This window comes from Watersipora subatra, chromosome 7, assembly GCF_963576615.1.
Source record: "Watersipora subatra chromosome 7, tzWatSuba1.1, whole genome shotgun sequence".
Classification (NCBI taxonomy): domain Eukaryota; kingdom Metazoa; phylum Bryozoa; class Gymnolaemata; order Cheilostomatida; family Watersiporidae; genus Watersipora; species Watersipora subatra.
In genome coordinates this window covers 34,973,450-35,001,042 of record NC_088714.1, presented here as the reverse complement: position 1 = coordinate 35,001,042, position 27,593 = coordinate 34,973,450, and the positions used below count along the sequence as shown (strand labels likewise).

At 35.6% G+C, this 27,593-nt stretch overlaps 1 protein-coding gene across 1 annotated transcript in view; it reads left to right on the top strand.

Annotated features, from left to right (window-relative positions):
* LOC137399856 (protein AF-10-like) overlaps positions 1-19,868 on the top strand; it is a 36,966-nt gene extending 17,098 nt beyond the window's left edge. Inside the window, exons 6-12 of the mRNA XM_068086097.1 lie at positions 1,228-1,287; positions 1,404-1,514; positions 9,044-9,151; positions 10,197-10,250; positions 11,829-12,054; positions 18,448-18,703; positions 18,880-19,868. Coding sequence (XP_067942198.1) covers positions 1,228-1,287; positions 1,404-1,514; positions 9,044-9,151; positions 10,197-10,250; positions 11,829-12,054; positions 18,448-18,703; positions 18,880-19,392 — 1,328 coding nt within the window. The 3' untranslated portion in view covers positions 19,393-19,868. The remainder of the gene's footprint in view (positions 1-1,227; positions 1,288-1,403; positions 1,515-9,043; positions 9,152-10,196; positions 10,251-11,828; positions 12,055-18,447; positions 18,704-18,879) is intronic.
* Positions 19,869-27,593: the final 7,725 nt, after the last annotated feature.

Genomic DNA, 27,593 nt, shown 5'->3' with positions numbered 1-27,593 from the left:
TAAGTGAAACTAGTGAAACTCCGTATATGTGTTTGTGTATGGGTGTGTGGGCGTGTGTTCTCTATAAAAACCAAATACCTATAAAAACCTCCCCCTCCTCGAAGGGGCGGTGGAACTACAACAGACATTTCTTGATGGGAATGATGCTAAATACAATTTCGTTATAGTATAGGCTGCTGAGAGTAGACAGAAAATATAATAATACGTTACATATATTTAATAAACATGATATCAATTTGACAAAATTTGATCACGCCTAAATATTTTCATGCACTGTTGAATCATACTTTATCCAAACACTTCTTTTTATACGTATACTTCAATATGAATTATTAACACAAATTTTTCGAAAAATTAATATTCAAATTAAAAAAAGTTGTATCATACTAATTTAGACAATTCTGATAAAATATGTACTTGTAGTTGATATCAATATTTTAACTAGTGCAGTTTGCTTATAGAAAGTGGTACTAGGTTTTTAGCACACTTTTAGCTTAACAGAATATTTAAAAAAATTTAGAAAAAAAAGTTAGAACAAGTTTTTTGAGCTTTTATCAAATGAATAGCCAAGATGCCATATTTTGACTGAAAAATGGCCAAAAAGGTGACCTTTTGAAAATATTTCTTGATTTTTCACCCAAACTCACTATTTTACTAGTTCCGTGTTTACTAATTCCATGTTTACTAATTCTTTGTTAACTAATTCTTTGTTTAAATCTCTTACTATTGTTAATAGATTAGAAAATTTTGTTTGATTTCTTAATCTTATTTATATCTATGCTTTGATTGTATGTTTGTTGTATGTATGTTGTTGTATGTATGTTTGTTGTATTTTAAAAATTACTAGAATGAAAGAATAAAAATTATGCAAGTTGTACTTTTCACCCTGTTAATGCCGGGTGTCTGTTAGTTTCTCATAAATGTGTCACAAACTCGAGCATCATGCATGTATGATTTTCCATTCAAATATTATTTATAACCATAGTTTTACTGACTTCACTAATCGCCAATGCAATGCGATCAGCTCTTCTAGAAATGGCCACTTTCAGGGCATAGCTCATGATAGGTATTATTCTTTGCATATAGCAATTGATCCTTCCAATCATCTGCATGCATTACTAGTCAGCTGCGAGTGGATCCAGGCATAACACACATTATTCTTAAAATATACTAGCGACATATATACTAGCAACTACATATACTATCAACTGTCATGGCTGTTTCTAGGTAAGAATGACGCGGGTAGTGGAACTGAAGATAAGAGCAACTTTTCTGTCCCTTTATCAGGTGAGCGCAACTCTAATCATTACTGACTCACTCGTACTCAATAGCTTTCCATCACTACTGTTGATTATCTGATAAATGAATTTTGTTCGTATAGTTGAATATTTGACTCTTGGCAGTCGAAGTGGTAGAGAAGCCCAAGTCACGCTCTCGAGCCAAACCCCAGGCTAGCAATGCCAATGGACCAAAGCCAAAGAGAACGAGAAAGCCTCCAACAAAAAAGAGTGCAGGTATGTAATTGGGTCTTCATGCAAAAATGTCTTGTTGAATGCTGTAAATTGCCTTGAATATGTGTTTGTTTTGGAGCCAGAGTCATTGGCAGGCTTTTCAAGATGTTATGTTTCATTTCTAAACCATTCGCGCTGTGCTTGGTCAACCAATGATCTGGATTGTGAGACACAAATGTGGGTTAACATTTGGTCAAAGCATGACCATCGATGGCTGCTATAAAGGTTTAGTGTTTAACACATTGTAGAGAAAAGAGATAGTCAATATTAGCACTATTCCGTGAATATTGCTAATATATTGCCACTATTCTGTTTAACACTCTCTGTGTGATATCACTTCTGTTCCATCAATTGGTAAAGGTTTGCCACTGAAGCTATATGATGCTTTATATAGAGTACACTGATGATGCATCAATCAGGTGTTCCTTTTACCGACCTCAGTCGAAGAACCCATCATACAATGATTAACCATGCTTTAACATCCTGACTCATTTCTGTACATCGGCCAATCAAATCTTGGATGCAAAGTTGTTTTTTTCATAACTGATTATGAAGCCGAGCCTTAGCTTTTATGCATACATTAGATTCCTGGAAAGCGGTATAAATGCTAATAGTGTACTCTCACTGCGCAAATATGTGATACATGAAAAGTTTCGTACTTCTGGTTTGTTATTTGCAAGTTAGGAACAGGAGTACACCTAGTTTACAGTTCTCTAAACATGTTCCTCACTGATGTGGTCTATCACATCACAATCAAATGTGTATCCCTAAATCTCCTGCACTTGTACAAATCATATGTAAGAACCTGTGCGGTGTTTTCTCAGTCAGCCTTAGTGCAATATATTTCTTATGGACTGTTGTATTACCCTAGGACACTTATGTATTCGCGGCATCTAACTTTCGCGTTTTCGCAGTGTCATCCTCTCGCGAAAATTTAATGAGTGAAACTAAACTATCATAACGAACGAGCGAAAACGCGAAGTTAAATAGCTTCGTTCATTGATATCCACAATAAAATCGTAATATTAGAAATGCAGGCAATTTTCGTCTGTGGTTGGGATAAATGGGAAATTTCTGGTAAACTCATTATAGCTGATACACCGACTGAGCAGCATGGCAAAGCAAATTAAGATTATATCAGTTTAGTCACCGAATTTGTAACTGATAAGGATGAAAGTCTGGTAGGTGAAGTCATAAAATTGAAGAATAATTATTGTAGTGATGAATTTTATTACCATCCAAAAACAATATCAACCCTCATCAGGTCCAACCACATTATCTCTTTCACTGCCAACCATGTACAAATTCGTTACCGGCCTAGTGCCAGCCATTTTACCGAAATTGCCGATATTGCTGCATGATATGTATACAGTATTTTTCAAGTTCTACTTTAATTATCTGTTTAATCACGAAAATCTAAATTGGCTATTATGTCATCAACAACTAATTACCTGTTTTATGACTCGCGCGGGGTAGTTAATGAACTCACAGAAAAATGTTCGTTTTTAAATTAGAAATTCTCAAACAAAAGTTTAAAATTGCTTCATTGTTTTAGGCTGATTTTATAGAGAAATCTTTGGACAACACAGTCAATTTCATAAAACTCTTAAAGACCGTGGGTTATGTGGTCAACAAATAATAAAATCAGGTTACCACACAATTGCTGAGAAAGTCCAAAAATGCGTTTATGGCAGTGACCCCTAGAAAACGCATAAATGCGTTTATGGCAGCGTAAGGGTTATACAGTTTTGGTTGTGAAGTTGGTTGTTACCTATCTATTTTCTTCTTCTTGGGATTCGAGTGTGAAAGTCACGGCAGGAGGGACCTAGATGTCATTGATAGTCTAAGAAACAAATGGCAGCAAGTGATCAAATTGAATTGTCGATCTCACCCACACATTTCAACCTGTGGTTTACAAATACGAACTATTCCCAAATTGAATTTTTCTCTTCTTAGTGAACTGGACCTGAGGAATGTAATGTTTTTTCCACTGCATTTATTTTCACATCACTATATTTTCGCACTCATCAGAGCCGCGAAATTAAGTTGCAGCGAAATTTCACTCTGTGTGCTACTCACGAAACTAAATACTAGCGAAATATAAGTGTCCTAGGGTATTACATTTACGGTCAAACCTCGACTTATGACCTCAACATCCTAATTTGTCAACATATGACATTGAGTTTGAGTGGTAGTTGTCTTGACCTACGTATGAAATTATTTTCAGTTTACGATGTACTAGGCGAATGCCCATTGCTGCATGGGTAGTAAAAAAGGTTTTTGCTTACAAATTTCATTTTTAATCAACGTATACAACATTTACCATTCTAACTTAAAAATGAAGGTGTTCGTTTATTTCTGTTTGCTTATAAGTTTGATAAAGTTTAGCCTATACATATATTTATAGCATTTCGGAAACATTCGGGCACATATTTTTCTTCTAGTGCGCTGGTAGCCCCTGCACCATTAAAGACTGACAGGTTTTATAAGGATGTCCACAATTATTCCATAATATGGCCGCGTCGTGGAGTGGTTAGTGTGCTTGTCTGCAAAACTGGTGTTTCCGAGTTCAATTCCAGTAGATTCATGAGGGAAAAATTAAAAGTGATGCGAGGAAGAGAATATCTGAGGTCGGTGAAAGTTGAGAAGTTGGAGCTAATAATTCATAAAGTTAATTAATACTATGTCAGACGTCTCCATATTTTTTCCAAACTCTACCTAATGCACCATCTATCTATCTCTTATATTGCCATGATAATACCCTAGGACACTTATGTATTTGCCTCATCTAACTTTCGCGTTTTCGCGGAGTCATCCTCTCGCGAAAATTTCATGTGCGAAACTTAACTATCATAACGAACGAGCGAAAACGCGAAATTAAATAGCATTGTTCATTGATAGTCCAAGAAACAAATGGCAGCAAACGATCAAATTGCATTATCGACCTCGCCCACACCATTCTACCTGCGGTTTACAATTATAAACTAGTCCCAAATTGAAATTTTTTCTTATTGGTGAACCAGGCCCGTATTCCTTGGGACGGCTGGCCGGCTGAGCCGTCCCAACTTTTTAGGAACTTTCCGCGGCTAAGTACAGTCAAACTCGGATAACTCGCCCTCGGATAAAATGTAACATCTCATCTCAAACACAAGGTTAACTCGAACGGATTTGTTTGGTCCATTCCCACGCAATGATAAATTGCTTCAGATAACTCGACCTCAACATCATTTATTCGAAAAGTTATTTGTCCAACGGCTATGGAGACAGTTTTTATCGCTGTAGAATATCACTCTATTCGAAGCCATAGAGACAAACATCAACTTTTAGTAGTTCTTAGGCGTCATTATCATCATCAGTTGCAAAATATTCTTGTTAACAACCTTTATAAAGGTTTGCAAAATATCAAGTTTTACCAAACAACTTAAAATAAAATCGGCAAAATTGATCTTTATTAAAACGCTCAAAATAAAAAGATGTCTTTTTTCTGAGCGTTTTAACTGCGGTTTTGCCTATTTTAATTTAAAAACGTCTCGTCAGTCACATCACCTAAAACAAAACAAATCTCAAAAATAGAAAAATGTTGCTACTTTCCGATAAAAATTTTTAAAACTTCACACGAGAGGCCCGGCTGAGGCTGTACATAAGAAAAACCTGTTGGGGGCTTACACCACCCCCTCAACACCCCCAGGTGTTCATAACTAGTCGCCTAACATTAGCTGCCCCAACTTGCAACCAGTGCATACAGGCCTGCGGTGAACTGAACCTGAGGAATCTAATTATGTTTGTTTCACTGCATTTATTTTCACATCACTATATTTTCGCACTCATCAGAGCTGCGAAATTAAGCTGCAGTGAAATTTTACTCTGTATGCTACTCACGAAACTAAATACTAGCAAAATATAAGTGTCCTAGGGTAGATCAATTCTCTTTCGTTTAACGTAAAGCCAACTTGGTAAGTACCTTTTGTATTGATTATTGATTTGCTAATCTATAATGAAAGTTTTTTATGTCTAGTGTTTTACATCTAGATAAACCTCATTGTTTGTCGTCCGTATGTTCAATAATCTATCGTGATAAAGTTAGGGATGGAAAAACGCTTCTCACTGGAATTGAACGCAGAAACTCTGGTTCTGCGAACAGGCGTACTATCCACTATGCCACACGGCCTACCTGCCATACTGTGGAATAATTGTGCGCACACTTATTACATCTCCCAATCTTGAACGGCGATTGGTTAAAATACACACGCTTCAGTACATTTGAACTACTAGAAGAAAAGTATGTGCCCAGACTTCTATACAGAATATGTGCCCCAAAATGCTATGTTTTCTATCTACGGTATATATATTTCTCAGTTTGTCTTCTGTTTTCGGTATGTCTAGCTACAGCTATTGAAATTTTGGAATTAAAATTCCACGTTTGAATGGACTAGAACTCACGACGATTGCATCCTCAATTTTTATCTGAGTGCTCTACCACTGAGCTACATAAGGCATATTGCGCAATGAAGCTATCATATTTCAGATATTCTATACGCATGATAGCTATTTTAGCATTGCACCCACACATTATTTTGCTTATTTTAGGAACTAAGCATATGCAACACGATGCTTTTTCTTTTTTTTCGTTAAGGCAAATTTGTTCCGCCCCACGATATCAACAAGAATTTATCTCGAACTTAAAATTTGGCGATTTGTGCACTGATCATATACGTTAGTAAAAGATATACGTCGCTGAACTCGCCATGGCGAGTTATCCGGTATCCGCTATAATAAAAGCCATTTGCAAATGGATAAAGCATAAAACTTTTGTTAAAAGTTTGAAGTTTACTCTAAAATACATACTAAAACTTTCTTCATGTATGTGGTTAGTAAATTAAATTCATTTAGGGTAGATTTAGCATTTATGATACACGTCTGTCACGAAGGTAAGAACTCTCCGCGTAGTAGCCTACATTGTAATGTTATACTATCTTGCAGATTATAACCACAAAATGCACTAAAGTCATTGTAGGTACCTATAGTGACTAAGGTTAACATAGTATTTTGTTACTATTTTTAATGAAGATTTTTACCAGGAGGTGATTGCATTAGATTATCATTATGGGTTTCTATACCACTCTATGTACGTCTATGGCCTACGATATTTTCGCATGCCAACACTGAAACCACGGAAATCATAATTGTATACCAAATAATTTTTTATTGTAACTGTAGCGAAATAGATTATATTTAGCCATTACTTGCTAATGATTTTACATTTAAACACCTTTACATTTTTATTTTTCCTTTTAATTTATTTCAACGAAACCCTTATTTCAAGTTATAAAATTTTGAATTTACAGTTGTTTGAAAACCTTTACAGTTGTTTTATTTATTTTTAATTTAGTTGTCCTGCACAAAACATTTTTTTCGTGATAAGAAATGTGAAAGTTACAGTTGTTTGACAATGTTTGAAAACCTTTACAGTTGTTTTTATTTTCTCTTAAATTATTTCAAATCCACAAAACACTTTTCTCATGATATGTAGTTTGAAAATTAGAATGGCGAATGTTGTTATATGTTAAATACAAACCAATTTTCTGACCAGACTTATATTACCCGGGCAACGCTGGGTAGTTCAGCTATTATATATACATTTCTCAAAGTTCATTTGTCTGTGCATTTCTAGCTATAACCATTTAAATCTTGGAATTAAATTCTACATTCCGATGGATTTGAACTCATGGAGTATGCAACCACAAGTTCCAAATCCGTGCGCTCTACCACTGAGCTATATAAGGTGTATTGATCAAAACATCATATACCGTATAGCGTCTGTGCACTCTAAATGACGCATTATTTGAAACTCTATAAATTCTATTAACTCTATGAAACACAATGCTTTTGCATGTTTTCTTGAACTTCTATTTTCAGTAAGGTTTAATTGCTATATCGCGGTCAAGGCCAACTCTTTTCACGCCGACAATTGTATTATCTTCATAGGAAAAGCCTCTACATTCTCTCTCCGTTCGGTCAGACAAAGACAGTATGATGTCTCATTTTCACATTTGTACCAGTATCTAGAGGTACCAGTATTGTCGTATTCCAAGTTTTGATGGATAGCTTCTGCTGGAACAGTAACCTATTTTTATACGCATACGCACGCACATACAGTATGCCCGAATTGTTATTATTAATTCAACATATTCAGGATTTTTATTTTATTTTTTCAGTTTGTATTAATTGTATCATTACCAAATCATCTTTTATTGTAATTGTAGCATAAAGACTTAATTTAGCTATTGCTAACTGGTTCAAATTTACATTTAAACTCTTTCATAGTTATTTTATTTTTTTTAAATTTATTTGACCTGCACAAACCTTTGCTTCATGATATGAAGTTTGAAAGTTAGAATGGAAAATGTTGTTATATGTTAAATACAAATCAATTTTGTGCCCAAAGGCTTTTTTATTACCCGGGCAACGCCGAGTAATAAGTTAGTCTGCCCTTTGGTATGTCCAGCTAAGTGTAGCTATTAAAATCTTGGAATGAAGAATCCGTATTGCAAAAGATTTGATCTCAAACCTTCTGTTGGCCTCTCAAGTCTCTTACCAATTAAGCCACACGAGCTTGATGGATTAATCGGGCGATATGCATGTATGTCACTATGTGGGTAAAAATACGCTACCACTCTCCGTTATGGCGCAATGTCATTCTATGCATTAGTAAGAGCTTACTTAAATTAGTCATGGGCAATGTGCCAGGCTAATGGCAAGTGGCATTATTTATTTGAGTTTATAAGTGTGTCATTTCTATCACTGCTTATAAGCTGATTTTTAATACCCGTGCAACACAGGAATTTCCGCCAGTATATGTCTATACATGTATAGCATAAACTTAGACTTATAAGCGCACAGAAAAATAAACAAACACCTTCATTTAAATGTTAGAATCGTATATTTTGATTTAAAATATTTTTTTTGCAAACACTTTTTTATTACCTGTGCAGCATCAGGCATTCTGTTAGTAGTTGTATATAACACATTTGTTTTAACGTCATATGTGATTATCAGAAGTACTTATTGATACACAAGCAGTGAGCCCTGTGATGCTCGGGATTTTTTTTCATTTAATCAGATGTCCTGTCATTGGGTGTTTAGGAAGCTGGTTCTTGGGCACCAGGCCGAGTTTCGAAACTAACAATTTTTAGCAACCCGGAGGAGATGCTTGTGAAGTATGTTGGAAAATATGTTGGAAAAGTTGGGAAAAATATTGAAACACAGCTTTTATTCGGACTAACAGACAAACACGGTGACAAAGTGGGATTTAGTTATATAAATGTAGACTAAAGTGCTATAGAACAAGTTAAACTAACTACAATGTGTTCTTATAAGAATGTTTGCTCTAACACATGACGGTTTTGACATACAAAGTAAATATAAAAATGGATTAACTTTTTATGCTTAAGTTTGATATTACTCATTGTATCCTATACACAATGGTACTTGTAAAGCTCTCGCTTAGCTTCATTTCTTTGTATCACTTGCAGCAACGCTGTCTAAAATAAGTCCCATGATGAAATCTCCTCTAAGGTCACCACTCAGGTCTCCATCAATGCGGTCTCCAACTCTACTCTCTCCAGGACTCTCTCCAATCAGTGGGTTCACATTTACCTCTAGTTAAACGACCATCCTGAATAGCTTTACGTTACAGATGCTGCCGTGAAATGAGCATCGATATACCGAGAATATGCTACTCTGCTTAGCACAGTTACTCCTTAGGTTTTTACATGTACCTAGAGCATTATGGTTATTGCAAAAGGTTTGATAGTAATTGTGCCGCTGTGCTGGTAAACATCTTTACTGCATGACATTCACAAACAGGTATTATGGCATCTACCTGCTATGTCATCTACCGTAATTTCCGGCGTACAAGTCGATCCGGCGTATGTCGAGGTCTAGAGTTTGGTTTAAAAATCATGGTTTTGACTTGTACCTGCTGTATAAGTAACCACCTTCTCTGGCTCAAATCACTTGATTGCTCTTAGTTATGTTGGTGTCAGAGGCAGGTGATGCGTAGCTGAGGAAATGGCATTAAAAATGCCATCAGCTAAAACGCCCTTGTTGTTGCGTGCCGTCTGCAATACAACCATTAATAAAAGAACGAGAGAAGGCAGTTCTGGTGCACAAAAAGCAGCGCTTCACCATCGTATTGGCCTGCCTCGCTTCTGATAATATGCTTTTAAGAGGAAAGCAATCCCGCAAGAAAGATTTCTTTTTGGAATTATGATTCAGGTACAAGAAAAAGGATGAATGGATAATAGTGAATGTGTCAAATGGATTACCCAAGTGTGAGCTTGTAGGCAGATGCTACGAAAAAGCATTGAAGAAAAATATGAAATAAAGATTTATTTGAGTGGTGAGAATTGGGACTTCGTGTTTTTCCATCTCATTTTAAGTAGGTTTACTAGTATTTTAATATTTTATAAAAAAATCCTTATATGTCATATCATGTAATTTTGATTTGCGATGGTTTTTTGAAGTTGAATTTTACTATGATTTGTGTCATAAAAACTGTGACCTGTATAAGTCGAGGATGGATTTTTGTGCTTGAAATTCGGTGTCAAATGTTCGACTTACGGTACATGTATATCATTGCACTCGGAAAGTTTGCCTATGCTCTATACACCATGATATTTTTAGGTTTGCTTCCAACAACATCTGCACGAGGGTTACTGGAACAACAGTTCGAAATGGGTGAGCTTCCAATGCATATGCACACTGCACTGCATCAAACCCTTGTGTACTGTCCATCAAACCCTTGTGTACTGTCCATCAAACCCTTGTGTACTGTCCATCAAACCCTTGTGTACTGTCCATCAAACCCTTGTGTACTGTCCATCAAATCCTTGTGTACTGTCCATCAAACCCTTGTGTACTGTCTCATACCCCCATATATATTGTCGCATTAGATTTAAGCAAAAGTAGTGCATTACACCTACCCATGCCACACCTACCCATGCCACACCTACCCATGCCACACCTACCCATGCCACACCTACCCATGCCACACCTACCTATGCCATACCTACCCATGCCATACCTACCCATGCCACACTTACCCATGCCACACCTACCCATGCCACACCTACCCATGCCACACCTACCCATGCCACACCTACCCATGCCACACCTACCCATGCCATACCTACCCATGCCACACCTACCCATGCCACACCTACCCATGCCACACCTACCCATGCCACACCTACCCATGCCGCACCTACCCATGCCACACCTACTCATGCCACACCTATCCCAACTACCACATTAAAACCTTGTTTAAGACATGCACAAGCCCTCATATGCTAGTTAATTGTGTGCGCATGCAGTTTTTATTTCATCTACATGCATTACATACTGTACTTACTTTAGCTATATCACAATTTGTAACTGTAAGCCTGTATACAATTGCATTAGTTTTACACGTATGTGCATATTATTTAGTAAATTGTCGGCACAGTCTGGGACACCTGATTGCAGCGCAGACTTAAGACTGAGTCAAACTTATGTTTCAACAACAGTCATAGTTTAAAATCAAATACCTGAATGGATTCTCAGTCTAAATTGCAATGTCTAACTATAAATGTGTTCAATTATTGTTTGATGTGTTAGGTTTAAGGTGTGAGGGTATTGTGGAGCATGTAGCGGGAAGAGTGATTTTCTGTTAGTTTATGGTAGAGAAATAATGTTTTGTTGCCAGGAGGCTGCGCAGACAAAGATTATTTGCCGCTATTTATTAAACAAAAATTCATTTGGGAGCTATATCACTGGTCTGTATCCTTGAGGGTTGAGTCTGATATAGTCATACTCTGCTGTATATATACTTGAGTCTGATTTAGTCATACTCTTCTGTATATATTCTGAGTCTGATATAGTCATTCTATTCTGTGTATATACTTGAGTCTGATTTAGTCATTCTTTTCTGTATATATACTTGAGTCTGATTCAGTCATACTTTTCGTATATATACTTGTGTCTGATTTAGTTATTCTCTTCTGTATATACACTTGAGTCTGATTTATTCATACTCTTCTGTATATATACTTGTGTCTGATTTAGTCATACTATTCTGTGTATATACTTGAGTCTGATTTAGTCATTCTATTCTGCATATATACTCGAGTCTGATATAGTCATACTCTTCTGTATATATACTTGAGTCTGATTTAGTCATACTCTTCTGTATATATACTCGAGTCTGATATAGTCATACTTTTCTGTATATATACATGTATTTTCTGTTTCCTATCAAAGTTTAAACTGGCTTTGCAGGGCAGAAGATGCTCGAGAGTCAGGCCCCTCTAGACATCGCACAGCTGCTCAACTGCATTGGCAAGATACAGCAGGAAAATTTGGCCTTAGAAGCTGAGCTTCAGCAGCTGACAAGCAGGAGGGACCATCTTGTGAGCGTCAATGCCCGGCTCACTCTTCCTATGAACACAGTCTCTATGCCTAGCTCGACTCAAAGCACTGCCACACCTGCCATGCTCACTAATGGGTATGTGTAACATCTTATAGTGGAGCTAGTTTATTAAATGTTTATCTTCAAGTATAAACATTTGGCCAGATTTACATGCAACTTGTCCTAGGTTTCCTCTTTCAGTAATTGCCTCACAATAAGTTCGACGTAAATACATTACAATATATTACAAGTAGTTGCATCACATTATATTCAAAGTAATTGCATCACTGTATATTACCAATGATTGCATCACAGTGATTGCAAATTCTCGCTTCTCTAAATGAGGATATCTATACAAAGTTTCTCACCAATGCCTTTAATGCTTTTAGATTATCTATATACAGTCAAACTCGAATTACTCGCCCTCGGATAGCTCGAAAACATGGTTAACTTGAACGGCTTGGTTTGGTCCGTTCCCACGCAATGATAAATTGCTTTAGATAACTCGACCTCAACTTCGTTAACTCAAACAGATTTTTGCCCAATGGATACTGAGACGGTAGTTATCGCTTTAGAATATCACTGTATTCCCAGCCATAGAGTTAAACCTGAACTTTTAGTATTTCTTAGGCGCCGTTATTACTATCTTCGGCAAAATATTTTCGTTAACTACTTTTCTAAAGGTTTGCAAAAAATCAAGTTTTACCAAACATCCGCTGAGCGATGGCTCTTTGAAAGCAAGGAAAAGTGAGATAACCTCCGGATAAACTTAAAGAAAAATCGGCACAGTTGATCTTGGTTAAAACGCTCAAAAGAAAAAAATGTACTTTCTTCTGAGCATCTCAACAGTGATCAAGTTTTGCCAATTTTAATCTGAAAACGTCCTGGCAGTCGCATCACCTAAAACAACGAACAAATCTCAAGTGATAGAAAAGTCCCTATACTTTCTGATAAACTTTTTTTAAACTTCACATTAGAAGCCTTTTAATTTGCACAAGCCATCTATGCTTTTGATTTATATATAGTTTGTATATGTACATGTATCCACTAATAAATACATGGACTTGTGACAGTGCTCTGATAACTTGAACGCTCTGATAACTCGAACACTTTCGCTCGGTCCCGGGAAGTTTGAGTTATCCGAGTTTGCCTGTATATAAATCTCAGTGTCTGTCATTTGTGTGTCCAGTTATAGCGATAAAGTTTTAGGTACAAAAAGTTTGATCTCGGATTTGATTTCGGTACCTTCAGGTATGCAGACCAGCGATCTACGTAATCCACTACGATGTCCAATTGATGGTAGCAATGAAGGATAGTGATGACATTCTTTGCATCATTTAAAATACTCACCCTTAAAACACTTAAGGTTATTAACTAGCACGCTTGATCGTTACGCTTGATCGTTACGCTTGATCGTTACGCTTGATCGTTACGCTTGATCGTTACGCTTGATCGTTACGCTTGATCGTTACGCTTATCGTTACGCTTGATCGTTACGCTTGATCGTTACGCTTGATCGTTACGCTTGATCGTTACGCTTGATCGTTACGCTTGATCGTTACGCTTGATCGTTACGCTTGATCGTTACGCTTGATCGTTACGCTTGATCGTTACGCTTGATCGTTACGCTTGATCGTTACGCTTGATCGTTACGCTTGATCGTTACGCTTGATCGTTACGCGTAATGTAACAATTATTAGGCTGGCTTCAAACACAGAGTGTTTTAGTTAAGCTTTACACTACTAGCTTACTATCTTACCAGGTAAGTTACTCAAATTCATTGGGTAATCATTTTATTACCTGTGCAACGCCGGGCATTCAGTAGTGTATGTTTATAGTTTGATAAGACTTCTTTAATTCAAATTATTAAGATATGTTTATCTATATGTATCAATCTCAATGTTTGTCTTTTGTTTTCTGTCGTCGATGTGTCCAGCTATATTGTCTATGTGTTATGCATGTATATAAGTCAGTGTTTGTCTTGTTGTTAACCGTGTGTCCAGCTATAGCGATTAAAATCTAGCAATGAAAAATCGCCTCCGTAGTGAATTTGAACTCGCGACATTTAACCACTGAGCTAAGCCGTTTCTATCATTTCCATCGCTCTTACCATATACTGTATATCTTTTTCACGATTGCACATACCAAATGTGCACTTTTTGCTTTTTAATTGATATTACCTTTAGCGTTTGTTACTTTTTTGGATTTTTCAAAAGTTAGATTTTTACCATTACCTATTTTTTTCATTTACAATTTGCAAATGTACCGTTTCAGTTTCAAATGTGCCATTACACTCATATTTCCAGTTTCAGTAAATCTGTAAAAGCTAAATACTTTTCACGGGGAACATTGCATTATATGGAGTAGGAATTGCCTCCGTTCCGTCAGACAACGTATCAGACAAATTAAGTCCGATATCGCATTTTTACGTTTGCACCAGTGTCGAGAGGTACCAGTATTGTCCGCAAAACTTTAAATGCCTATGAGCTTCGACTGCAACAGGATCCCTTTTTATACATACATTTATATGTACTCATCGTTTATTTGTTCTCAACTTATTTCAACTGCACAAAAATTATTTTCTCATGATATGAAGTTTAAAAGTTAGAATGGTAAATGTTGTATATGTTAAATAAAAATAAATTTTCTGTACAAATACTTTTTTATTACTCGGGCAATGCTGGGCATTCACCTAGTATTTTAATAAGACTTCCATAATTCAGATTATTAAGACATGTTTATATTTTAATAAGACTTCCATAATTCAGATTATTAAGACATGTTTATATTTTAATAAGACTTCCATAATTCAGATTATTAAGACATGTTTATATTTTAATAAGACTTCCATAATTCAGATTATTAAGACATGTTTATATTTTAATAAGACTTCCATAATTTAGATTATTAAGACATGTTATATTGTAATAAGACTTCATGACCAAATATGTAAGTGAGAATCATTACTCCTGGCTATCAATCGTTAGACTACATTTTGGGAAGGTAACCCTTAGTCAATATTTAGTTGTGGGAAGTTTTCACTCCCTGCAATTGTCACGGATGCTTGCATAAATGCCTGTATCATTTACTTATTAATTTCTTGTGAGGATTCATTCATTTTTAAACACTTGAGTTGCTCAGCATTTTGTATGTGAAGTATTTCAACTGATATTCTGTTTATGTTGCGAAACTGCAGACTGTATTAAATGGATGTGAGTCAATTGGTAGTGCGTAAATAAAAGTGAATCTACAAAAACTTAAAAAGTGCAAGTTTTTTGTTTGTGAAATTCTATTAGCGCCAGCATCGGATTAAAAAACACTACTTTCTCATTTTAATGTTTTATTTTTGTTACGTAGACTGGCAGAATTTCATTAATCACTTTTTAGCCAGGAAGATGTTGTTATATTTTTCTTTATAAAAATAAGAACTAGCACTCAACTCAATCCTCAACTAGCACTTTTTATTTTATTGTATTATCAGACCTTTTGTGCTTTAAAATGCCCACATAATTTCTAACTACAGTGCACCCTCAAGATACGATTACCCTGATAAACAATTTTTTCCCCTTATAAAGTGGAACATGATGATTTTTTCATCTCATCGTACAAATCTTATTTCACCATACGAATTCAACAAAATTGTCACCAAAGTTCAAATTTGGCAGTGGGTGTGATTATTTCTTATGTCAAAATAACAAAGACGCTGAAATGCTGATCACCGAAAACATTGTCACAACGCCTAAAAGAGACACGGTGACCGATTTCTCTCAGCCCAACAATTCTCGTGTGTAAAACGGTAATATTTTCCATTTAACTCTTTCACTACCGCATTAAAATCTTACCGAATGAATATTCTGCCCGAATCAATATCTCGAAAATAAAAACATATCGTTATACTGTAAAATGCATCTTATTCAAAACAGATTTTTCTAAAAGATAAGTATAAAGTGAATTCTACTCTCGTATAATCTCCAATGTTTTATTTGCGTTGAATGAACGTTGTGTGTTTTTCTTTGCCATGACGATAACGATCTGGTTTTCCCATTTTGAAAAATAATTAGAAATGGAATCATTGAACCAAAAAATTTTCTTTTAATTGCACGTGATTGGCAACAAGGTTGTTTCACTGGAGACAAAATTTGATTAGTCTAGCTAATGTGTGGGCTTCGTAATGAAAATAAAAGTGAAGCCCTATTAATAACCCGATATATCGTTTTACGGTTGGTACTTTTATCACCGCGAATCCTTGGAAATGTTTGGCCAAAAAAATTTCTATTGATAGCAAGTGATTGGCAACAATGTTGTTTCACTAGAGACAAACTTTGATTAGTCTAGTTTATGTGTAGGCTTCGTAATGAAAAGAAAAATGAAACCCTATTGATAAGCCGATACATCGGCTTACGGTCTGTACTTATATTACCGCGAAAGCCGATACATCGGCTTACAGTAGCGAAAGAGTTAAAACCTGTAGCAAAGTTGGAGTTGCGATTCCTTTAAACAGGAGATCTGTGGTCAGACAACCCCTTAAACTGTTAATAAAAATCCACTTCATGAAGAAGCCAACATAGTTCAGGCTTTCTGGCTGAGTTATGCTGAGAAAGATTCTAATGAGATAGGCTAAAATAATATCGAAAACGAAGCCAGAAACTTTGGTAAATTATTAGTGATCAAAAGTTGAAATTCAGTCAAATAGTTAAAAATACATACTAAAACTTAACTTCAAGTGTGTGTTTAGTATGCTAAACTGATTTAACTCATTCGCACCCGACTAATTTCTAGACGATTAGCCCCAGATACCGCTAATTTTTCAGAAAGTGCCCGTAATTAAAATTACTACATTACTACGGGATACAGACTTGAGATAATTTACTCATTCAAATTTCACAAAAACCAGCCAAGTCTCCTCTTTCAAATTATATTACATTCATATAGACAACTCATATCCCTTTTATGTAGATCCGTGCCTCAAAGAAGGTAGTTTCAGGAAATTTCCAATTTTGAAAAAATTGTCATTTGCTAAAACAAAGTTTGGTTTGCACCATAAAAATTGCAAAATATACAAAGTTTGACTGAAATTACTTATTTATTACATACAATACATAGTTATGAATATTATTTATACATATGCAGTTAGTTATGAACATGAAAATCATGAAACTCTAACTTCGAACTTTTCCTCACGAGTATCATCCTTCAAACAAAAGCATAGCAAATCTATATGCCAGTATAACTCAGATAAAATGTCATTAAAATGTTTCAAATAATAAAAATATGTTCAATAACTCTGTTCTTGACTTTTCAGATTTCATAGAGAACTCTAAGAATCAATGATTCTATCGAAACTAAAAGATAATGTTAGTCTGACTACGGCTGGCAGCCTGAAGAGTGCATTTTTATTCGATCATAACGATTCAAATTGGCAAAATTAAAAGTTAACAAAAACTTTGAAACATTAAAAATGTTTTAATTTGATTTATGCAGTCTTTCAATGTCTTAACCACTTCTGAATCTGCATATTTACTTCTGGAGTTGAAAAGAAATTATCGTGAACGATAAAATTTCAAGTCGGCATGATGATTTCCGGTTTTGGTAGATATCGAGATGGGTGTATTAATTTGGTTATAACTTTTGCCAGAGATGTCATAGAGGCATATTTTAAAGTTTGTCTGATTGGCCAGAAATTTTCTTTTTAACTAATCAAAAATAGTCATTTATAATTTGAAAACAACGATGCAAGGAGTTGGTAAATTTCAGGCGCGAGTTAACTCGCATTGGGTGCTTAGCAACGTTATAAATACGCGAGTTAACTCGCGTCTGGGTGCCTAGCAACGTTATAAATACGCGAGTTAACTCGCGCCTGGGTGCCTAGCAACGTTATAAATACGCGAGTTAACTCGCACTTGGGTGCGAATGAGTTAAGGTAATTTCAATTTTATGTTATACGTACGTCTGTTGTGAAAGTGATAATTTTCTACGGTGCATACTGCTCATAGCACATGTACATACTGCTCATAGCAATGTTATATTTTAATGTAGATCATAACCAATAAATACACTAAATATACTAAAGTTACTGTAGTTAACTATAGTTACTAAAGTTAACATACTATTTTGTTACTAATTTTTAATATGTACAGTACTTGTGTAAAATTTTAATGATTTCTACCAGAGGTTGTTTGCATTATATAATTACAATGGGTTTCTATACCTCTATATATGATTTTTTCGCCATACGATGCCAACCCTGGAACAGATTAAACTCGTATCTTGAGAGTGCACTGTACTACTGTTTTATTATTATTACAAACACTACTGTTACTTCCGCTATTACCGCTATGATCTCTATTACTTTCACCGCTATTACTACCACTTTTACTACCTCCATGACTACCAACTACTCCTAGTACTACTGCTGAGGCAGCAACCACTACTTGCCTCTCATTTCTGTCATAACCTTGACGGATGAATGATTCTGTTTTTTTACTGTAGATCAATAAACTCACTCAGTGGAAGCTCGTCGGGCAACATGCTGAGTGTGTCAAGGTCGGGTCAGAACTCTCAGATAAGCTGTCAGCTTGCGCCTCTGGCCCTCTCTTCATCCACCCAGGCCAATTCTATTCCTCCGAGGAAGTCAGGAGCTTCAATTATCCATCCCCCACCAAGTCAGCCATTATCAGCTCACTCCCTCTCCAGCCCTTCTCAACCCAGTCAACCCAAAAAGAGACAAGCAGAAAGTGTCATCAAGGTTTGTGTTGTGATGTATTTCACTCTCCTAGTTTGTATGTGATTTTATCAGCTTAAGATTACTGCCTCTTTGTTTTTTTGTTATGGCGATATGACTTGACTTCTACCATCTTTCTACCATCTATCTTATCCATTTGAACAGATAAGATGCCGGAAAGTGTTTTATTTTTTGTACAGATGAACACTAAGCAGTCAAAACCCACCGCAGTAACATCTTCCGGCACCACTAAAACTTCAGGAAAGGCGAATACCCTTACAGCAAAGGCATCAAATGACTCCCACTTTCAGTGGCCAACTTCTGCCAGCCAGCCGCACCCTCTCTCCGCCAACTCTTCTCCCTCTCCCGCCATTGACCCAGGCTACTCTCAGTCTGTCAGTTCTCGTCTTCCACCCATTGATGCTCTTAGCCAATCACGTGTCCCGTCTCAACAGATGTCTGCCAATACCGCTTACCTGAATAGCGCCGCTCCATTGACCAGTTACACTGTGGGCAGTAATGCTGCAGCTGCAATGGCAGCCAACTACAGCGCTTACTCACAGTTCCCAATGTTCCCTATGGCTGGGCTGTCAGATATGGCCCACCTTAACCCTTCTACACTCACTGGTTTGGCTATGCAAGGGCTGCATAACAGTCAGCAGTACTACAGAGCTGCCGCAGATGCTGCTGGACAGAATATCAAACCCAACTAGTTCAACTTTTCTATTTGTAATATATGATGACCGATTTTATATAGCTGGTGTGTATAGTGTAAAATGAAATTCATAGCCGTGTACATAAACTTTTATAATCATTTGAAGGATAGTTATATCTTAAGATATATCTGTGCCTTTGTTTTGTAGTAATCATGATCGTCTCCCTTGTTTAAATCTTATAATTTGTTGATTTCTGCCTGTCAGTCTGCTTCATGACTTCTCTGAGAATTCTATAGATGTGGAATGATGTGCTAGCAGTAGCAACTGTTGATTTAATTCCTTTCATTTTACTGCCAAATAATTTTTGGCTCACTTGTTTTTCATCTTGGCCTGTAAGCTTGTTAGCGCAAGACGTGCTCATTAGCAGAATGCATGCATTTCTCTCATGCATGCATTATGTACAATCTAGATTATGCAAGGCACCTAAAATAATAATTGTTTACATGAAGTTTCCAATATAAGACGCTCCACTTTTAGACAAACCTTTATTTGTTTTGCATGACACAATGAAAGTCACAACTAATGACTAGAGTGAAAGCGCATCATCAATTATTCATAAACTTACTATTCCGCTGTTATTTTATGTTTGTCCTCACATCCTAAAGTAATCAAAACAAGACGTCATATTACAATTTGTTTTGTCAAGCTGGTAATCGTTGGGTGTGATCTGCAGTTGAGGTCTTTTGTTTGGAAGCACCCTTGCCTTCTACCTGGCTACTTTGATGCGCATAAAAATGACCAGATAGTCAAGCGTGAGTAAAATGGATTATAAGATGTGTAGACAGACTTTGTTAGACTAGATGTGAATAGGTGACACAAAAATGGACAACACGAAGCCATGGGAATATGCTCCACCCACTGATTTCAGCAGGTTAGTTTATATGTACCTGTATTTACGCTGGTACAAAGATAAGTTTGCCGTTTTTCTACAATCTGTTACAATAGAGATTCGCTTTCTCTGGATACTTGGCTTGATTATGAAGGATCGACAACACAAGGTGTCTATTAGAAACATTATTTGAAGTGTCAATTGAATGTTGTTGGCTTTTCTCAAAAACTTTGAAAAAACAAACATGATCACAAAGCCTACAGAATGGAATAAAATGCTCAACATATATATATATATATATAAAATACTCAACAAACTTCTATAATCGCTGTGTCACATATTCTACTAACTACTCTGTTAGCCCTTGTTACTTTTTATCCTGTTGCAAATTGGTTATTTCTCATTTTATCTTGTACGGGATATTTCAGATATAAAAACCGTCAGTGAAAGTCTAAAAGATAGGTTACTGTGGGTCGCTGTATTAGAGTCCCTGGGTTTTTAAGTCAATGTAAGAAAAGAGATAAACTTAGCGCTTTTTGTTTTTTATGTCATTCGCTTACTTATGATGAGTCTGCTGTAATGGATGACACAGAATAGCACTCATTTATGATGAGTCTGCTGTAATGGATGACACAGAATAGCACTCATTTATGATGAGTCTGCTGTAATGGATGACACAGAATAGCACTCATTTATGATGAGTCTGCTGTAATGGATGACACAGAATAGCACTCATTTATGATGAGTCTGCTGTAATGGATGACACAGAATAGCACTCATTTGTGATGAGTCTGCTGTAATGGATGACACAGAACAGCACTTATTTATGATGAGTCTGCTGTAATGGATGACACAGAATAGCACTCATTTGTGAGGACTCTGAAGGAGAAAGCTACCATATTATAATCAAGTCTATGAAAAGAGTATAACCTTATAGGATTAGTTTAACATTTGATAGATTTCTACGATGAAAAAACTTTGATGCAGAAATCATCATTTTACTTTAGCTATTCTAACAAAACTCTTCCTAATATAAAAACATAAAATTTTAGAATGTTGCCATTATCAGTGGCGAGTTTAAAGCGGCGAATACAACGACCAAGCTATGTTCCGGTCGACTGCACCGGAGAGAGAATGCCAAGGGAGGATTACTTGAATGGTGCTAGCTGTATGGCATCTGGTATGTTAACATCTTACTAGCAAATAAGTATATGAACAACCGTATTCCACTCAACTCCCTACATAGTAACCGGGCAACATATGCCCGTTCAGTGTTTGCAGGAATCGAGACCTTAGTAGTACTACACGAATACCTGTTTAGACATGCCTTTTGATGAGTTGTGATAAAAAGCTGCAGTTCAATATTAAGGTAGCCTCGTATTAATAGCCTCCTATTATATGCAATGTTAGGTTTGGTAGTCGAGTTATGCATCTGCCATGGCTGACAATGCGGAAGATAGTCTGGTGCCGATGGTTTCTGTAATTGTGATCAACTAGTTGTTCACTGGTAGACACTCTAGAGTCTAGACCGATAGACCATGGAAGCAATTGGTAAAATGCTTTTCACTGGTATGATTTTAAATGTATTTATTCTCAACTGTAATGTAATTTGTTATGATAGTAAATTTAAATTAATATTTCACTCTATATTTACAATTTTGTTGTATATATTTGTCAACTCACATCATATATTAGGAGGGACCCAAGGTGATATTATTGTCAGCCAATTAGAGAAAGCGAGGTAACGGATAATTTCAAAACACCATACTCGAGGTTCAGCTCCAACTGATTCATCATCAACAGGATAGCGCTTTCTATATAAACCCGTATACGTGGTACAAGTACTACAAACGCATTCAACAAAATTAGTTTTGTCAGGCTCTGTAGTTAATACCAAAATTAACTGAATCAAGCGTGTTATACTGGCTAAGAGTGTTTACAGATGGTACAATCTTGTGCTCATCCTCCTCAACCAGCCCAGTGCTATGCAGCAGGATATCCTTCATGCCAACAGAAGCAAGATCAGAGTCACCACTTACACAAGGTACACGTACTGTCCTATCTGCTTGTTCATCCAAACCATTCAATGAAATTCTGGCTTCAAGTCAGCCATGCAGATAAGAGCACTTTTCTTCTGTCTGAATTACAGCAGACCAGCAGACAGACGCCAGCAATGGTGCCCTTTTGAATTGCTTAAACCTGATTGAACCTGCTTTTTAGTTATACATGGTATAATGGTGTAAGTACTTACTTTATATTTGGTATAATGGTATATGTACTTACTTTATACTTGGTATGATGGTATATGTACTTAACTTATACTCGGTGTAATAGTATATGTACTTACTTTATACTTGGTATAATGTACTTACTTTATACTTGGTATAATGGTATATGTACTTACTTTATACTTGGTATAATAGTATATGTACTTACTTTATACTTGGTATGATGGTATATGTACTTACTTTATAATTGGTATAATGGTATATGTACTTACTTTATACTTGGTATGATGGTATATGTACTTACTTTATACTTGGTATAATGGTATATGTACTTACTTTATACTTGGTATGATGGTATATGTACTTACTTTATACTTGGTATAATGGTATATGTACTTACTTTATACTTGGTATAATAGTATATGTACTTACTTTATACTTGGTATAATGGTATATGTACTTACTTTATAATTGGTATAATAGTATATGTACTTACTTTATACTTGGTATGATGGTATATGTACTTACTTTATACTTGGTATAATGGTATATGTACTTACTTTATACTTGGTATAATAGTATATGTACTTACTTTATACTTGGTATGATGGTATGTGTACTTACTTTATACTTGGTATAATGGTATATGTACTTACTTTATACTTGGTATGATGGTATATGTACTTACTTTATACTTGGTATAATGGTATATGTACTTACTTTATACTTGGTATGATGGTATATGTACTTACTTTATACTTGGTATAATGGTATATGTACTTACTTTATACTTGGTATAATGGTATATGTACTTACTTTATAATTGGTATAATAGTATATGTACTTACTTTATACTTGGTATAATGGTATATGTACTTACTTTATACTTGGTATGATGGTATATGTACTTACTTTATACTTGGTATAATGGTATATGTACTTACTTTATACTTGGTATAATAGTATATGTACTTACTTTATACTTGGTATAATGGTATATGTACTTACTTTATACTTGGTATAATAGTATATGTACTTACTTTATACTTGGTATAATGGTATATGTACTTACTTTATACTTGGTATAATGGTATATGCACTTACTTTATACTTGGTATGATAGTATATGTACTTACTTTATACTTGATATAATGGTATATGTACTTACCATCTGCTATACAGAATACTAACTTGTCTAGTGATTAGTCCTGCTCACTCATTTCTGCTATTAGGGGTTCATAATTTTACAAGAAGTATTCAGAGAAACTAATTACTATAATGTAATGTGCCAGTTTTGACCACTTTGTTATATACATGTAGACAAAAGTCAACCTCATTTACAATTTCTTCTATTTTGCTGTTTTGCAAATACAAGTAGTTGCTTTTGTGTTTATATGTATACTAGCTGTGCCTCCCGGCGTTGCCCGGGTGTTAAAAATCAGCTTATAAACAATGAGAAGTGATGAGATTTGCTTACCACTTGCTGGCAGGGAACTCTCTAGCAAGTGGCAGACCATTGCCAAGTGGCCTGGCACATTGCCATTGAAAATATCCACTAACCTAGTTAGTAAGCTTCAAATGCAGGTAGGCAATGACATTGCGTCAGCATTGTTGCCCAGCTAGGTTATTCTAATAATAGCTATAGCCGAAATGCAGACAGACATATGACATATGACACACGAACATACTTTGAGAAATATATACATTGTATATAGATATACTAGATGGATGCCCGGCGTTGCCAGGGTAATAAAAAAGTCTTTGAATAGAAAATAGATTTTTGTTTAACTTAGACAGCATTTATCATCATAGCTTTTAGAATATCATATCGTGAAAAAGTGTTTTGCGCAGTTCAAATAAGTTAAGAGAAAAACTAAAACAACTATAAGTGTGTTTAAATGTGAAATAGTTAGCATGTAATAGTGAAATAAAGTATGAATTGTTACAACGAAAAGTGAGTTGATGCAATTAAAACAAGCTAATAAAACAAAATAAAAACATGGATATGATGAATTAATAATAACAAAAGGTACATAGAAGTGTGTGTATAAAAAAGGTTACTGTTGCAGCAGAAGCTATCCATCAAAACTTTGAATATGAATACCTCTCGATAGTCGATACTGGCACAAATGTAAAAATGAGATATCGAAATTATATACATCATTGCAGTGCTCGAGGGTACTTTGTCTGACCAAACCAAAAGAGAATGTAGAGTTAATTCCTACTCGACAATATCCATGTGAACATGTTTTAGTTTTACAATTTCTAGTGATTGCTTTTGGAATAACCAAAAATTCAAAATTGAAATTATGCTGTTACATTGCACTGTAACAGAACATTTGAAATGGAAACAGCACAATTTAAAATTACAAATTAAGAAAAATGAATAATAGACTGTGAAATAGCTTTTTAAAAAAAATTCAAAAGAAAAAAAAACACAAAAAGTAATATTAATTTATAGCAAAATGTTCATATTTAGCTTTAAGCGTGACAAGGATAGACCTACCATAGGTGAGCTAAATTAGATAAGAATGGCTTAGACTTGTGATTAGGTATGCGTGTTTGTATACGTGCAATTGCAGTCGTCATGAGTTCAATGCCAGTACGACAGAAATTTTTTATTGCAAAATTTTAATTACTATAGCTGGACATACTGATGAAAGAAAACAAAAACAAACATTGAGATATATCATATATGTATGTTGTTATATTATATATCTACCATATCGCTAGAGTTGAAGGTTATGTATATAAGCAGTACTCGTTCCTTGTGCTTAGATATATAGTACATGTTTTACGGTATATAAGCGTTTCAATATGACAATGTTGTGCAAATGGTTGTTTTACCTTTTCTTAATGTTACACTAAAATATTGTACTAAAAGAACTGCAGTTTCATTTCTATAAGCCAACATACAGCCAGAAAGACCGACAAACTTGTGTTTTATGTTGATAAATATATGATAAAATGAAGATGAATAGTTAGATATATTGTAATATATGATTGTAACTACATCCATCACCCAGTCAACACCGAGTATCAATGCTCATTAGATTCCATATTTCATTCAGTTTAGAGCTTTTAGAATAGTTATAGACTTTTATAGCAGTCTGTGATATGCTCGTAGACTTTCCTACAGAAAGATGCTTTCTCTGTGTTTTCATTGGTAATCAGCTTACCTCTTTACCTTTGGCCAGATAAAGTGGCAGAACTCTAAAGCACTCTGCAAAACCCTAGAGCACTTTGTAGAACCCTAGAACATTCTGCAGAACCCTGAAACACTCTGCAGAACCCTAGAGCACTCTGCAGAACCCTAGAGCACTCTGCAGAATCCTAGAGCACTCTTCAGAGCCTTAGAGCACTCTGCAGAACTCTAGAGCACTCTGCAGAACCCTGGAGCACTCTGCAGAACCCTAGAGCACTCTGCAGAATCCTAGAGCACTCTGCAGAATCCTAGAGCACTCTGCAGAACCCTAGAGAACTCTGCAGAACTCTAGAGAACTTTGCAGAACCCTAGAGCACTCTGCAGAACCCTAGAGAACTCTAGAGAACTTTGCAGAACCCTAGAGCACTCTGCAGAAGCCTGGAGCACTCTGCAGAACCCTAGAGCACTCTGCAGAACCCTAGAGCACCTTGTGTTGTATTCAAATCTTCTAAGTTTATTGCACAGAAACAGACCGCAACACATTCCCTAGATAAGATCCTATAAACATTACATACTATAATATTACTATATTACACACTTGCACTATAATTTGCCGAATATTTTGTTAATAACAAAGGAGCACATTTATCCTTAAGCTGTAAGCTTTGTTAAACAGCTATAGCTGATTTTCTCATATTAGCCAGAAAGCTAGCCGCGTCACACTATCTGTTTAAACACGAAACACAGTGAAACAGTGTTTGACACCGGAGTGTAAACTACCGGAGGTAAGAAACAAAGTGGATGGTTAAACTACAAAAATGTCACGAAGTTAGTAGAAGGCAGGCGTGTGAACTGACCGTGTCTTGTTTAATACGGTAGTCTGTGGCATTATAGAGAGTGAAGGAAGTCGGGTATCGACGCTAGACCTTGATGCGATGACAGTAGAACTCATAGAGGGTGCACCGCTTCAGGGAAAGAATCACATTAGCGATTCCCTGCCCGATGACTTCACCATTAAAACTTCTTATGCGCACTACTCAGATATAGAAAAATCAGGTAAATTTAACAATCAGTAGCATGGAATTGTTTGTAATTCATAAATTCTAAGCTATTTATTAAATATTTTTTCGAAAGATACAAAAGAAATAGTTGAATTAAAGATTAATGGCACTGTGTAAGAGCTACATTAATTGAGCTTATTGGTTTCAAACATCAATAATGGGGACAAAGTTTTTTACTCATATTTTCTACTGTTAAATGTTTTCCAATGTAAAAATGTACATAAGATTAGAGTTTCGTATCAAGTATTAAAAGAAATTTTTCATTATGTCTCCGATATAGTAAAGTTTGCGAATAAAATTTTTTTGAAATTCTTAGCTTTTTCTACAAATTGTGCGGGTTATATAAAGTTAAAAGATAGATAAATCTAGTATAACATAAATTCATTAGACCTGTAAGTTAACTACATTTAAAATGAACACGAAAATTGCCAACACAAACAAACAGCAAAAATGCCTGAAAGTTACTTTTCTCTTGACTTATAAATGGTTGTAATAACACAAAATAATATTTATCTTATAGATGCACCGAGTAAAGTCACGATGGTAACACGACCAACAGGTGTGAGACAGGCATATGTCAAAGCATGTCGAAGGCTTGATATTCCGGTGTCGCAGTTTCTCTACAAAACACTCCATCTCTCCTGTCTCAACTTCCAGTACCATCTTCTCTCAGAGGTTCAGTTTAAGGCACTTGCTATTTCACTGGCGGTAAGTGGCACTCTGCTGCTTAAGTTATTACGTGTACTCCCACTGCTTAATTGTCATGACTATCTAATATGCTTGCAGCTGTCAGGAGCTAATTCTTATAGCGTGTAACAAATCTTTTGCGCAATAAATGTCTTTTTTGTTGCCTCAAAACAGCCTAAATCACTGCTCAGGCCGAGAATATGAGCCGCTATTGGATTGGCTAATTAGATTGTACAAACGTAGTAGTG